Consider the following 16,516-nt stretch of genomic DNA (forward strand, 5'->3'; position numbering starts at 1 on the left):
GTCTTAAAGAGGCATACAGGTTCAACTAAGAAGTGCTTTCTTAACATCAATTAAATGTGTCCTGATGTACAGTATCTTTTGTTATTCCATTGATTGAAATTAAAAGGGGGAAGAAGAAAAATTTAGTCTAGAAATATGTTTGTATCTGTCCCAAGTCGGGCCTTTACAGTGTTTGTCTTTCCAGCTCACCTGGCTAGAATATTTTTACCTATTGATCTTTAAAACTATATTATAGATTGACAGACTTCATATAGCAAAACTTATCAGCAAAACAATATCTATAATCTATACAACCGCCAAAAATTGTCAATCAATTCTTTATTGAAGCCCCTTTTAATGAAGATTATTACCATTATTTTTGCAAAATTGCCTATTATTTTGATAACTATAAAGGATTAAAAGAAATTTTAAATGGCACCATAAGCAAATTTGATTAGCAAGACAAGATCATCAAACACAACATGACTGAACTGGTCAGTCAACTCCTTATACAATGTATGATTGCATTTTTCTCCATTTACCTTGACTTTAAATAGCAAAAATGTTCAGCAAGACAGGTTCTGTACCTATATCAGCTAAAATGAAATTGTATCATACCCATAGCCCTTGAAACCAATAAGCACTGTTGAAGTCAACATTCTGTTCAAATTGTGACTGTTAAAGTCGAGTTCATGAGTCCAAATAATCCCCCCTTGGAAATTCCTGGCTACGGGCCTGTGTATGATGGTTCATCTTAAATGTTTGTCTCTGATAAATTGATTTACAATTTTATTTTAAACTCTAAAGTCAATTTATGCATATAATTAGCATAATAAGAACATTTCTATGTGCTAAATCTTTTGAATATGTGAAAATAGATGTTGCATTACCATAAACTTGTGGTTACATTTTCTCCTGAATATTTAAGACTAATTGATCTCATTAAGATCTGTTTCATGACAAGAGTTAGATAAACTGATTTCCTTAGTTGGCTATATAAGCATTGTCATGATTTAATGTGTTGTTCTCTTCTCAGATGTTGAATCTTAAAATTTTAAAGGTCCTTGTATGCAATATGTCAAATGATAATCAGAAATGCTAAAATGACTTATTACTAGAAAAGCTGTTGAAAGTTTTACTGGAGAGAACTATATTGAATATAATTGTAAGTTTGGACCCAACAAGGAAACATCTGTTGATATTTGGTTTTAACAAATCTGTGGATTTGATAGTTTCTTTGTAATTCATTCACATCATAATAAGACAATTTGAAGTTGTCTCATTGACACCAAACTTATATGATCAGATATTCAAGTCAGTAATAATTATGAGCAACCAAGTAATGGAAATAACTCACTAAGTAGTAGTACATGTTTAGCTCAAATGGTAAATAAAAAACACCCACTACATTTACACCAATTTTTAGGCATTGAGTGCATTCTAAACCTCATAAAACTAGAAAGAAAAATTGGGTAATTGAAATGTAGCTTGTCTATATGGAACCTAAGGAAGCACTCCACAGTTCGGTGTGAGGGTTTTGCATTTTAACCTGGTTGGATTTTTCAAATATGAAAGTTAGTGTGTAGATACTCATTTTTGAATAACTGAAGATTGATATAGCCTACAAAGTCGGTTTGTCGTACAAACTATGGGATTCAATTTTTTTAAATAAGGTGAAAGACACCTAATTTTTATTTCATCATTTGATAGATTAATGTCAATAGTTTCAGAAAAAGGATTTAAATGAGACATTTTATACCTCTTTTTCTTTTGTCATGACAGAATACTGCCATGGATTCACAGAAAGCAAGCAAGTGTCAGAAATCTGTTTTCTAATATCTATGCACATAGTTCAAACTGCACAAGACAATTTGTAAAAATTAAAAGCAAACATCACTTCAGGTGCTAACATAGTGTAAAATTTTCAGACTATAAATGTATCAGTTACACTACAGCAAAATATACTGACATGGATGAGCAAACGGACATATGTATACCATAATACAATTTGTCTTCCCAAGGCGTAAGGATGTACCTGGTGAGGTAAGGTAAAAATTTAAGAAATTAAGAAATTAAAATTGATACTATAAGCTGGTAGAGCATCAATTAAGGATAAAGATAAGCTAAAAATATTGATAGGTCATGGACCTCCTTTTCGAGATATTTGAGATTTAAAATATGGCGGGAAAAGGCTGACTCAGACTTATACCCTATATTTGCATTGGTATTATTTGGGTCTCAAAACCAAAGAATGAAAATCAAGAATCTTCTAAAATTTTGGTAAATGACCTCTCATGGACTATTAAGTCTTATATGAAAAAATAAATGGGTGTTATGGGGTAAAATATTTAACATTGTATTGTATGGAAAAACACCAAGGAGTCTGAACATTTGACACAAATTCCAAAACCTCACCTAAGTACAATCAGTACATCCTTAAATACCTACCAACTGTCATTGTGGGGGATTTCCTCTATGATGGATCCCAAATGGAAATTTTGAAATAACAATTTTGTCCATAATTTAAAACAGAACAATCAATATACCAAGGCTATAGTACATTGTATTGTAAAAGTATGAAGAAGCAAATAAAAAGCAATATCTAAAATAAATTTGGAGGCCCCTTTAAAGGTTTTGTAGGACTTGCATATAAAAAAAAACACAAAAACATTTTGAAATGCTGGCAGGTATGGGCTTTGGATTTCTAAATCACATGCTTTCAAAATATGCATCTAAACAATAGTCTGAATAACAAATACTAGCAGTTCTGATACATTGCTTTAGAAGGATGTGTAATAAAGTAGGTTAAATGCATTGAAAACAATCTCCATTCAATAAGATAATCTTGTCAAGGGTTACTTTCAATGTATTTTTTATATAACTGCAATCCTTAATTGGTTCATATTGAACAAAGTTTTAAGTTGGGAATCACTATTTACAAAAACATATCACCACAAGAATGGAAAAATAAATTTAAAGTAAAGTGATTTATACACATGTATTAACAAAATTTTAACACAACTGCAATGTCAATAAAAAGAATAAGAAAATATCAATAGACAAATTTTTAATCCAACATTTATCACTAAAATATAAAAAAAAACTGCCACATTTTTAAAAACTGGAAAATGTAAAAAAAAATCACCAGATAAATATCAACAATAAATATGATCTATTATGCTTAAAATACATAAATTAACTCCACTGTTATGACAATGATAATGACTCATCCCTATATGAGAACATGAAATCTTGAGTATATAAAGATATTAACAGAGATTATCTCCCCTTGACCATAAAACAAGAGTTAAAATCAGAGAGCTTTTGTGCTCAACAGAACATAGGCTATAATAATAACAGATATAGTCAGAATCACTGGTAAGACAACTGTCCATACTTTGTCCTTATTTTTTAAATTGTCTGCTTTTCTTTCTCTCTTTTCTTTTTTTGTTTCCTTCACTTTTCCTTTCAGCTGTCTCATCCTGAAGTTCTCTTTAAATCTGAAAAAAAAATTTAAATATAAAATAAGTTTCATTGCTTTCAACTTCTTCAACTTTTTTTAATGGAGTTGCATATTTAAAATTAAGGGTTTGTTTGTACAATATATTACGGTGGCATGTAAGTAACATCAACTTGTCAAGATACTGATAGCAAGATAATTTATTCATTATTAAGTCGACATGCCACCATAATATATCATAAAGATGCATATGATTTCCCTGCAAACTGTTTTACCTGATTACCTGAAAATACAAGGTTAAACAAACATGCAAAATCCTATTGTTAACTTGAAAATTAGAAATTACCTTTAATGGCTTTAAGGGCACTGCCTCACTTTAGTAGTTTATACCAATAATTTACCAGAAAAAAGAGATATTTTATTTTTTCATATTTTATTTTTTTCTCCAACTTTTTCTCCTTTCTCCCAGCCTTCCTCTCCTTTCTCCTACCCCATTCTCCTTTCTCCCACCCCCTTTCTCCTAAACCCTGTCTCCCTGTCTCCCTTACCCCTGTCCTCCCCCTCATAAGCCTCTTATTGTCATTTATTTTGAATTAATATCAAACAGATAGATTTCTCCCTTCAATAAAATCGTAAGATACAGTTGTTTTTTCTGATCATATACTATATGCACAATGTTTTACCTTTCTGTACGATATTAAATAACAAAATCCAAATATTTTGTATGTCACGTCAGCAAGCTGTCTGCTACAAACAGAGCGGAAGTGCAGTTGTCATCTTTGGATCTGGGTCATGAAAACGTACGCAACCGGAAGCAGCAAGTTCAAACTTTTTTGTTTATGTCTGAACCTGTCATTTCTTAAGCGGTTTGTCATTTCTTAAGATAAAGATGGCATAAAGAATGATGCAAACGAGAGGAAAATAAAGATATAGACATGTGAGTTGTACAGTAAATCCGTGGATACACATATATCCACTCAATTTTTGGATTTTTTAACATAACCCCTCGTTTCCATTGTAAACAATGTCCTAAAAGATTGAACCAATTTAATAAAATCAATGATTGATAAGACAAAACAATAACTAATCATTGGCCCATGAAAACAATTCGACGAATAACATTGCCTGTTTTACAAACCAAACGAAAAGGTATGCATGTATTCCATTGTTTGTCATTTACCAAAGTCATAAAGTAAACCACTGATTGAACTTGGTTAGTTTGTATTAAATTACCTGGATATTGGAGTTAAGCAGTATTGTAACTGTCAGAGCCTTTATCAAAATCAAATAAGTTACAAACACTGCATAAGGATTTGTTAAAATTTGTGATGTTACATGTTTTAGGGATTTACTTAAAACCTTATGTGACATAATCTTATGTCCTATTTTGGAATAAAGGAGATAAGCTGGTACCTGCATTTAAGTTGTGCCATTTAAAGTGTGTTTCTACTATGTTTTAAATATGGAGACACCGTTTTGTAAAAGGTTTGCCAAAAATCACTGGATTGCAGGATTTATTGAATCAAGCAGCTTAAAACATGATGGACCAGAGCATTGTAAGTTTTAATCAAATGCAACATGATTGGTGTACAATGTACATGCAGAGGCTGTAGAAATCGTTTTCAGATCATATTTAGACATGCTCTCAAAGGATTGGGAAAAGCAGCATTTCAATAACAAAAAAAATTGAATGAAAGTTTCAATAGTTTTATTTATGAAAAAGATATCCATGACTGTTGATAGATAACACATATTTATATGCTTGCATTGCATGGTCCTGATTTTATATTATCAAGAAATCTTTTTTGTGTGTGGTTATTTGCACTTCTACATTGTTCTAGATAAAGTAGAATTTCCAATATATATTACATTCTTAATACTATATTTTGTTCTACAAATATTGCTATTTAAGTTGAAAATAATTTTTTTTATATTTTTAAAAAGAAAAATTGCAATTTGCTGATATCTAAGATTAGCATCTGTCTAAAATTTTTGCAAGGAGAGGAAGAAGAAGAAAATATTTTATTTCCAATTATGGGCCCCAATTCCCCCAAAGGGCGTAAACAGCAATATTAAACATCAATAGTTTTCATAATACAATACAAACAATGATATAAAAAAAAGATTAATGACAACTATTTAAGTTCTCAAAGAATATGTAGATAAAGAATCTATAATATGTGGGTTTTTTGCAACTTTTGTTGCAGAAAGCTCACATAGGGATAGTGATCCTAAGGCGGTGGCAGTGTTAGCTAACTTCTTAAAAGGTTTATATTTTAGAAGGTGAAAGACCTGGATGCTTCATACTTTGTATATAGATGCCTCATGTTACGAAGTTGTCCAATGTCTTTGACCTCATTTTCATGGTTCAGTGACCACTTGAAAAAAAGTTCAGATTTTTTTTAATGTTAAATTCTCTCTTACTGTAAGTAATAGGATCACTATATTTAGTATGTGCGTACCTTGCAAGGTCCTCATGCCCTTTAGACAGTTTCACTTGACCTCGACCTCATTTCATGGATCAGTGAACAAGGTTAAGTTTTGGTGGTCAAGTCCATATCTCAGATTCTATAAGTAATAGGGCTAGTATATTTGGTGTATGGAAGGACTGGAAGGTGTACATGTCCAACTGGCAGGTGTCATCTGACCTTTACCTCATTTTCATGGTTCAGTGGTTATAGTTAAGTTTTTGTGTTTTGGTCTGTTTTTCTCATACTTTATGCAATAGGTTTACTATATTTGTTGTATGGAATGATTGTAAGGTGTACATGTCTAGCGGGCAGATGTCATCTGACCTTGACCTCATTTTCATGGTTCAGTGGTCATAGTTAAATTTTTGAGTTTTGGTCTTTTTATCTAATACTATATGTCATAGGTCAACTATATTTGGTGCATGGAAATATTTTATGATCTATATGTCAGTCGTGCAGGTTTTATTTGACCTTGACCTGGTTTTCACGGTTCATTGTTCAGTGTTAAGTTTTTTGTTTTGGTCTATTTTCTTAAACTATAAGCAATAGGTCAGCTATATTTGTTGTATGGAAGCATTGTTACCTGTACATGTCTGCCTGGTATATGGTTCATCTGACCTTGACCTAATTTTCATGGTTCATTGATCAATGTTTAGTTTTCTTGGTTAATGTTATGTTTATGTGACAGTCGTAATAAAAAAGCTTTATATTTAGGACTATCAACATAATATCAATGATAAGTAAAGAAGGCGAGACATTTCAATGTGTGCATTCTTGTTTTTATCTCCATTACCCCCCAAAGGGCCCCATGTGAGCTTATGCCATCATTTGGTGTCGTCTGTTATTGTAAACTATTTAAAAAATCTTCTCTGAAACTACTGGGCCAAATACCTTCAAACTTTAACTAATTGTTCCTTAGGGTATATAGTTTATAAAATGTATCCAAAGTTTTGATTAATAAAAAAACCATGGCCACCATGGCTAAAAATAGAATATAGGGGTCAAATGCAGTTTTTGGCTTATATCTCAAAAACTAAAGCTTTTAGAGCAAATTTGACAAGGGGAAAGGAAGTACACCATTAATTCATTGTCCATTTGCTTTCTACTTTAAATTCCTCCATTTCAAGCAGGCACACCTCTTTCATTTTAAGTTCAAATAAAGTGGCAATCATTGCATGTCAAAGCAACACTTTATGGTATCTTGTACTGAAAAAATCAACATTCCTTTAATGGCATATAAGAAAAAACTGGTTCACAGAACTTTGTAGGTACCAAAACAGGTACTTCAGATCTGACAAACAGACAAAATGTACCCTCTTTTTAAAATTTGGTGCAGTTTTTTAATAGTCAAAATTTTATGTCCAAAAGTGTTCTACAATGATCACCAGTCGTTCAGCTTTCATTTGATGCCAAAAATACCTAATAATCCTATATATATTTTAAAAGTTACACTCATGCGTAGAAACTATTTTGTGTTAAATATGTACTAATTTCTAGTATGTGCTTTCTGGCCGTGCCCGAATTAGTGGTGTTGTACACCTAAAATTGTTCAATTGGTGACGATCTAACAGCCGTGAAATTTTCAGATGAATCGAACAACCCATTGTTGGGTTGCTGCCACTAAATTGGTAGTTTTAAGTAAATTTTGCATTTTTTTGTTATTACCTTGAATATAATTACAGTAACAAAAGATTCAAACCTTAATTACCTTTAGAAGGTTCTTTATTGTATTTTGTGCTGTAACCAGCTGGCTGTAACACCAACTTAATTTAATATCTGGTTAGGAGGAGGGTTGAGAATTCACTTTCTTAATTATCAAACCCTGCTTCATTCTTTAAATGTCTATGTCAAGTCAGGAGCCTGTTGTTCAGTTGTTGTTGTTGGTTCAAGACTGTCATATAATATACATAAAAATAACATCTGTCTGAACTTTTTTTTAATGTTTCATTTTAGTTTATAACAAATGTTTTTCTGTTACAAATCATGATGTAATGTGTTATGTGTACATGTTATGCTGCCCATCTAGGGCCCTTGATTGGAATAATAAAAATATTCTTATTCTTTATTCTTATTATACATTTTTATGTATTCGTCAATATTGTATAAATAATGCTATTATAGTTTTCTCGTTTGAATTGTTTCACATATCCAGGCTTTTTATGGCTTACTAAATAACGTATAGGTGTTTTCCTTGTTCAGTGTTCTCCCCAGGATTTTTGGATAGCACCAGGGTAACGCGTGACGAAATGAATTTTACAGTATTTTGTGTCGCTTTGCGTCGCTTATTTTTTTTCTTGTTACTTTTTGTCATTACCTGTTTGCCTTTGTTTTGTTTACTGTGGAACTGTGTTGTAGGACTTTGGGTCAGAAAATTATTGGTAGAAAAAGTAAATTAATAAACAGTTTGTATACTTTAATATCTTTGAAGAATAAATAAAAGAAAGCACAATTTGTCTTTAAGCTAAAGTCACTTCTTATATTTTGATCAAGCCATTTTGTCTCGATACTTGTAGTTACACTACACATTCCCCATAACAATGAACTTTAAACAAGATTTTTGATACAGAACCTTCAGTAAATTAAAAACTATTTTCCATAGTTTTAGATCTGATTCTTTTAGACAACAACAAATTTGTTTTTATGATTAATACTTTGTTACAGACATGGAGAGTACTTTAAAAGAGTTTTCTATTCACAAAGTTCATCCCTAGCTTTAGTCCTGCATGGGAATGTATTAGAGTTGTGGCAGTAGGCTTTTTAGACTTGTTACAGTCAAATACTTTAAACATTGTATAAATTACCCATATATTACATTATGTCTGTGCATCAATAATGGTATGATTCTCAAAAATAATTTGCAAAACATTTTTGATGGTATGTTCTAAGAATGTTTTCATCCTTAATGTAACATTCTAATATAATTTTGCATTCAATTTGTACTTTATTTTTATTTGCAATGAGAAATTATATGTGAGGAGCATTTATTTGTAATTAACAAAATCAGGGGAAGTAACTCCACAATTAATTCCTAAAAGGCAAATTATTTTGACTTTAGACTGGCGTAATAGGGTTCATTAACAAATGTCTGCTTGTCCCTCACAAGTCTGTTATTTAAATTATGATCTCTTAATTAATTGAAACACAAAAGAATCATGTACATCGATTAAATCCAATCATCAAGGTTAACCTCAACAGGTAAATCGATCACGTGGTGTAAACAATCATCTTGTCAATACTGGATTAAACTGGTTAGAACTGGTCAATTTTGATGTAAAGTTGAAGTCATCTGAAACTTTACCGATTTAAATACGATTTTTTTACCGAAAACTTTAGCACCACGGAAAAAAATTATACATCGCGGCAAGAACGATACCACCGCGGCAGAAAATTATACATCGCGGGCCCGTGGTCCTTTAAGGGCCTGGGGAGAACACTGTTGTTGAAGGCTGTAGGGTGACCTATAATACTTTTTTAGGCTTTGATCTTTATCATTAGAACTCTGCTTGATATTTGGCATCCATAATACTTCTCCTTATTCATGTTATTATTATATTATGTATCTGCTTTGCTTTATGCTATATATACATGTAAATCATTTCAGTATAGATTTTTGTACTGCTAGTTTTTTTTTTTGGAATGTCATTTTGAATGTTGGGTGTTGAGTTTCTGTTCATATTGATCATGATTTAAAATTTCCAGGACAATGGGTGTTTGGGTAAATTTGTTTTATTAAGTACATGTATCTGATACAATACATGTAGGTCTGTTTTTCCTTGCTAGTAAAACTGGCCACATGGAATATGTATGAAAGTATTAAAAGTAATCATTTAAGTCCATCATACAATACATATATTTTTATAAATGCTGAAGTTCTTAGTGGAGGGGGGGCAAGGGGGGTCCCAATAACAGCAAAACAGCAAATTGATTTGGCTCATAACAGATAACAAGGAATTAAAATGGACAAAAACAGATAACAGTAAATGAAATATTAAAATAATTCGGTTTTTGACAAATCAGTATTTCTTATTACGGATATAATCCTTTGTAATGCATTCCATTTTTTATGACTATGTTTTTAGTATTAATTTATGTGTCTAGAATGTGTTTAAACTACTACTCAATATATTATAATATTTTTTATACGCTCGTTTACGGAACGTAATATGGTATACTGTTGTCCGTCTGTTGTCAACATGTCGGACATTAACTCAAAAACACTTTAACCATTTGAATTAAACTTTGGGAAATTGTTTATATCTATTGACGTGAGCTCCCTTTTTGGTTTTGGTTTTTTTTTTATAAATTTTAGATTTTAAGTTTCTGGGTAGGTAATGGGTTTTTATTCAATAAAATTGGTGTTTTTTTTCAGTTTTCTGATAATATCTCAAAAATGCTTTCACAAAGCAAGGAATTTTGGTGAATTTTTTATATCTATTAACATGAGGTAACTTTCAATTTTTATAAATTTTAGATTTTACGTTTCCGAGTTAACGGGTTTTATTAATTAAAAAGGGGTGATTTTCCAGTTTTCAGACATTAACACAAAAATGTTTTCAGCAGTTCTCATGAAATGTTGGTGTATTGTTTATATATATTGACTGAAGCTCCCTTTGTTGCTAATGTTATATTAAAATTTTGTCTTTGGCAATTCACAATTTTACTATAACAACTCATTGCCAAAGACAAAATTTTAATATAACACTAATAAAAAAAGTGACCTTAAAGAGTTTGAATATTCTGACTTTTTCTAAATGACCATTTAATGAGGTGTGTGAATTTTTATTAATAAAACTATCAGGCAAAGTGGTATATAGGGTAGAAAAATCAAAAGCACCAATTATAAGCATGCAATTTATCAAGTACATCGAACGAATTTTGACACTCTAAAAGCAATTTATTCCACTATTTTCAAAGGCCTTATTTGAACAATTTTTTATCAGCTGAGGTTTTTGATTGTACCAAGTGTACTAGTAAGTAGAATACATAGTTTAGTAGGGAAACAATGGCTTGAAACGAAATAAATCTTTGTTTGTAATGAGTTATGTGCAGCTTCGGACCCAAGTACATGGTTGGAACTTTCATTGTACAATGCATTTGGTTCTGCCTTGAAAAGAATCACAGAGCTGAGTCTATGTACCATATAATATAAAAGGATAAGTGGTTGTTAGGACCTTGTCCTTAACTGAGATCCTTGTAAGATACTCCTGGCCATATGTTTTCCTTTTTGTCATATTAAGAATTGTTTTAATTTAATATGTTCGTACGGAAAACAAGGAACATTATTCTCATACAAAAAATTAAGATAATTCTAAATACACATTCATAAAAAAAAATGGAATTTATTACAAAGGATAATCATAAGATATGCTTGAATTGTCCTGGACCTCACTTAATTCTGTGATGGGTATATGTTAATGGAATCCTTCTCTGAATACGGGACAAACATATTAGTAGTGGTAGACCCCAATGGCCAATGATCTTCAATTTATACCGAATATTGACTGTCAAAAAAATGCTAACATTCCAATTTTCAATAACAGTTAACAGCAAATACATTATCACAATAACAGATAACAAAAAATCTAAAAGCCCAATAACAGCTAACAAAGAATAAGACAATAACAGCTAACAGCAAATATATTTTCAAAATAACAGATAACAAAGAATTAAATTGCCCCATAACAGCATAACAGTTAAACCCCTTGCCCCCCCTCTTAGTGGTTTTCTGTATAATCTTAGTTACATGTGCATGATGTACCTGTTAAAAAACACAAAATGATAACGTTTGGTTTGTCAAACTAAAGAGCTCTCATGTTAAGTTGAAAAAAAACTTCTTATTCATAGTCCAAAAAATTTAATTAAATTTTACAACTGAAATGTGAAACATGTTATAAATCATAAATGTATTATATATACAAATAAAGTTGTTTTGTATTCCAAATTGTGTCATGTCAGATGTCATTTTAATATAACTTAGGTGTATAGTTTTCTCTTTAGTTTGATTAAAGATGCTTAACATGTTAAAAAGACATTAGATATATTTATAAACCTTTTGCATTAAAGATGACAACATTTAGTTCATTGTTTGTATAATACCAGTAAATCTTTTGATCTTTAAACGTTTTAAAATTCTCTTTATAAACTTGAATAAACATGCATGTTAAATGATTTCCTTGCATGACTAAAGCTTATAAATACAGGGCTATTCCTGCATATCATCAAGCAAAACATCCATGTTCTTTTTGTTATTGTTTTTTTATTGTATCATTTTACCTGATTTGTAGATCTTAATGCACTAGCAGCACTACGGTACATTTATTTACTATTTCTTAATGCACTACATGTATTTACTATTTATATAATCTCCGTCTTTACTGTCTATATGTGGTTGTTTGTTAAAGGTATCCCATATACCAGTACATTGTATTCGATAAACAAATTGTTTGTTTATGCCATCAACATTTGTTGTGAGTAAGTCTTGAGACTCATTGTTGTGACCCTGTGCATAGGCGGATGTGCTCCCCCCCCCCCCCCCCCCCCCCTTTGTGTGAAAAATTTGTTTGATCATATAGGAAATTACTAAGGCATCGCTGCAGCAGGCCCCCTCTTTTCTTTGGTCTGTCAGTGCCCCCCTCCCTTTTACAAAAAGATCTGGATCTGCCACTGCTATTTGTTGTTTTTGTTGTGTATTATAAAACCATAGTGCTTCAGATTTTCTACAGTCCTTCTTTTGATCCTTATGAAATAAACAGAAAACCTCTAAATTTTACATATCTGATGAGACCTTTTTTGTACTGAAAAGTGTGGGAGCATGCTAAATTTTGAAATAGCATATTTTATATAAAAAGGAAGATGTGGTATGATTGCCAATGAGACAACTGTCCACAAGAGACCAAAATGACACAGACATTAACAACTATAGGTCACCGCCTTCAACAATGAGCAAAGCCCATACCACATATTTAGCTATAAAAGGCCCCCATATGACAATGTAAAACAATTCAAACGAGAAAACTTGCTCGTTTTATGTTTAAATCTGTTATGAAACTTTTTTAAGTCTAATTTCAAGCATTATCATCTTGAATTATGTTTGCAAGATCCTGTATAAAAAATTCAGCGTTTGCTTGTAAAGGAAATTGTATATTTTCTTATTTCTTCTCTGTAATCGCAAGGCCAAACCTTCTTATGAACCAGAGCTGTAAAGAAAGATGACGAGTAGACTTACTATATATTGTACAGGGATAGTTTTTTTGACAGCAATTATTACATACAGATTTTATCTGTTACAAACTAAAGGGCCCATCTGAACCTACTTGGGCAGAAATTATTATAAAATTATGCTGTATTGCATTCAGTTTTTATGTCTGCAGTTAAGAGCATCATACCCTAAAAGCTGGTAGATTTCACTCTTAATGTGTTTTTTTTTAAAGCTATTCATCAGTCAACACCGAATTCAGATCTACACAATGATCGCATATATATCTTTTATACTATAAAGCAGAACAGGACCATTTCTGATTACATTGACATAAATGCTGTACATGTATTAAGTAGAGCCTTGACACTTAGGAGGATTGCCAACAATTTTCATAAATGATGTTGACAACTTAGGACCTATTTAATTTATAATAATTCATTAGGTTTAATATTTATAAAAATTACAAAGGGTTACAGATTTATATGTTGATAAAGAAAACAAAGCAACACCGGAGAGACTATTTAAAACCTTATCTTTTATATAAATATATTTTTTATTAAATTGAATGATGAATTGGTTTGTAAAAAAGATCTGTTATTGTTTGGGATGCACTTGATTACTTTGATATTAAATAACCGTATTTAAATAGAGAATTAGACCAAAGAAGATGTTTATTGTTCAGTTATCAGTAAAAGTTGAGCATGAAGAGTGTTGAATACAGAAAATTTACACCTCAATTATATACATCATTAAATTAGTTTAAAATTTTTGTGAAGTGATGAATTTTGTAGTCCAACATGATAGTGTCATTTCAATAAACATTTTGGATTATTACTATGATACTGATAGCAAGAAAGGTTGGTATCAGCTGTATTTGTCATTACCCCACACACAACTGACCGATATCATTCTTATTTGGTTGGGCACATTTTGATATGAATTTGTGATAGTTTTCAGTTTAGTAGGACTTAGCTTTAAAACCTTATCACTGGATTAAGTTTTACAGTGTCAGCTGCTTTGTTAATATCATTCTAATGATCTATGCAATCAGTATTTTTAATATATAACAGGCAGACATATGTACCTGCATTTTTGTCCGAAAGCAAACACAACTAATGAAAGAATGAGAAAGTAGCTTTGAACAAATAAGAAATTTAGAGAGCTTGTTTATAGTATTTGCTACCTGACATTCAGTCAGTCGATCAAAAAAATAAATTTCTATGGTTATGTTTTGCGGAAATCATACATGTATGTTATCAATACTACTTACATGTAGCTGTGGACATCATTGTTTAGTCGGATACACATGCAAAATGTTTTACCACAAAGACTTTTAAAAGGAAATGAGCCTCCTAAGGATGACATTTAACAAGTTATGCCCCATTAAAATATTATTTATAACAAAATTACATTGTAATTGTTCTGAAGCCTTCATTTCTCTAAGATATATATAAACTGTTTTTTAGTTTTTACCTTTGTTTCTTGGATAGATAAGTATTTGATAAAAGTAGGGGACATTGGACCTCTTCTATTATACATATAACAAACAGTTCACTGTTGCAGATCCAGGTGGAGTGTTCCGGGTGTTGGAACCCCTCTTTTTTTTTGACAATCAATGCATTTGAATTGGGTCATATACTGTAAATTCAGAAATTATTGCGAGGTTTTAATTAATGCGAATAATGCGACTGAGTAAGTATCGCAATAATAAGAACTCGCATTCTTATATATCTGATACATATATCTGTATGCCGATCTTCCTGACATCGCAATAATTAATCTTACACTTTTGTCCATTTTTCAAAGATCGCAATAATATTAAATGCACGCAAAAATTTCTGAATTTACAGAAGTTGGGACCCCCTTTTAAACTAGCTGTCCCCCCCCCCCCCTGTGTATGTATACATGTATGCTGCTGTTGGTTATTATGAAATTTTACAATGGATATTGTAGTTGGTGCCTTAATTATCCTACCAACGATCAGTTATAATCCATCATTAGAACACCACTAGGACCAGATATATTAAATAAATACTATGAATTACTGACAATGGTTTTATGTTTTACATTTCAGATGGTACTATGAAGGCTAAAAGAGGAAAGTATAGATTGAGTCCAAATGAAGAGGCACAGCTAGTTAAAGATGAAACAGAGCGAAGACGTAAACAGAGAATTATACAAGTAATTTAACCTTAAAGTTTAAAATTCATATACCGGTAATCTAGAAAACATTGCTGAATCACCAGTAGAGAAATTTTGTCTTGACAGTGGATAAACATTATAGATTTAATCTGTAAACGCTCTTCAGCTTTGTATTTGGCCTTCCAACTGACCTGTTATAATATGTGTATCACTGATGTGTTTTATGAAATCGAAATGCATGTCTGGCATAAAAAATTATATGCCTGGAATCTTTGATGAGTTGCTTTTCCTTTTTCACTAGTTATAAATCTATAAAGGTTCTATGAAGTTATTCAATGTTTTTTCTATACAATGGTTAATTTTTGTCGAGCCTGCGACTATTGTCGCAGAAAGCTCGACATAGGGATAGTGATCCAGCTGCGGTGGTGTTAGCTCACTTCTTAAAAGCTTTATATTTTAGAAAGTGGAAGACCTGGATGCTTCATACTTTGTATATAGATGCCTCATGTTACGAAGTTTCCGTCAGTCACATGTCCAATGTCCTTGACCTCATTTTCATGGTTCAGTCACTACTTGAAAAAAAGTTATGATTCTTTGTAATGTTAAATTTTCTCTTATTATAAGTAATAGGATAACTATATTTGGTATGTGCGTACCTTACAAGGTCCTCATGCCCGTCAGACAGTTTTCACTTGACTTCTACCTCATTTCATGGATCAGTGAACAAGGTTAAGTTTTGGTGGTCAATTAAGTCCTTATCTTAGATACTATAAGCAATAGGTCTAGTATATAACTGGTGTATGGAAGGACTGTAAGGTGTACATGTTAAACTGGCAGGTGTCATCTGACCTTGACCTCATTTTCATGGTTCAGTGGTTATAACTTATTGTTAAGTTTTTGTGTTTTGGTCTGTTTTTCTTATACTGTATGCAATAGGTCTACTATATTTGGTGTATGAAATGATTGTAAGATGTAAATGTCTAGCTGGCAGGTGTCATCTGACCTTGACCCTATTTTCATGGTTCGGTGGTCAAAGTACAGTTTTTCAGTTTTGGTTTTTTTTTCTAATTTTATATGCAATAGCTCAACTATATTTGGTGTATGGAAATATTTTATGATCTATGTGTCAGTCAGGCAGGTTTTGTTTGACCTTGCCTCCTTTTCACGGTTCATTGCTCATTGTCAAATTTGTATGTTTTGGTCCAGTTTTTCTTAAACTACATGTTTTAGCAATAGGTCAACTATATTTGTTGTATGGAAGAAATG

General features: G+C 31.5%; 1 protein-coding gene and 1 long non-coding RNA gene across 18 annotated transcripts in view; one reads left to right on the forward strand and one right to left on the reverse strand.

Moving 5' to 3' along the window:
• Positions 1-3,031: 3,031 nt before the first annotated feature.
• Positions 3,032-4,255, reverse strand: LOC139517490 (uncharacterized). Its single transcript, XR_011663146.1, has 2 exons — positions 4,123-4,255; positions 3,032-3,479 (listed from the first exon to the last, which is right to left on the reverse strand). It is a non-coding gene; the product is annotated as an uncharacterized lncRNA (long non-coding RNA).
• LOC139517485 (serine-rich adhesin for platelets-like) overlaps positions 4,209-16,516 on the forward strand; it is a 52,671-nt gene continuing 40,363 nt past the window's right edge. For 9 of the 17 annotated variants that reach the window (XM_071308605.1, XM_071308595.1, XM_071308600.1 and 6 more), the window contains exons 1-2: positions 4,621-4,995; positions 15,183-15,289. In XM_071308605.1, the coding sequence (XP_071164706.1) occupies positions 4,902-4,995; positions 15,183-15,289 (201 nt within the window). In that variant the 5' untranslated portion in view covers positions 4,621-4,901. Of the gene's footprint in view, positions 4,377-4,620; positions 4,996-13,777; positions 13,966-15,182; positions 15,290-16,516 lie in introns of those variants that run through there. The other 8 variants (XM_071308609.1, XM_071308610.1, XM_071308612.1 and 5 more) reach the window with 4 other exon arrangements.

The sequence above is a fragment of the Mytilus edulis genome, chromosome 3 (genome assembly GCF_963676685.1).
Source record: "Mytilus edulis chromosome 3, xbMytEdul2.2, whole genome shotgun sequence".
NCBI classification, from domain to species: Eukaryota; Metazoa; Mollusca; class Bivalvia; order Mytilida; family Mytilidae; genus Mytilus; species Mytilus edulis.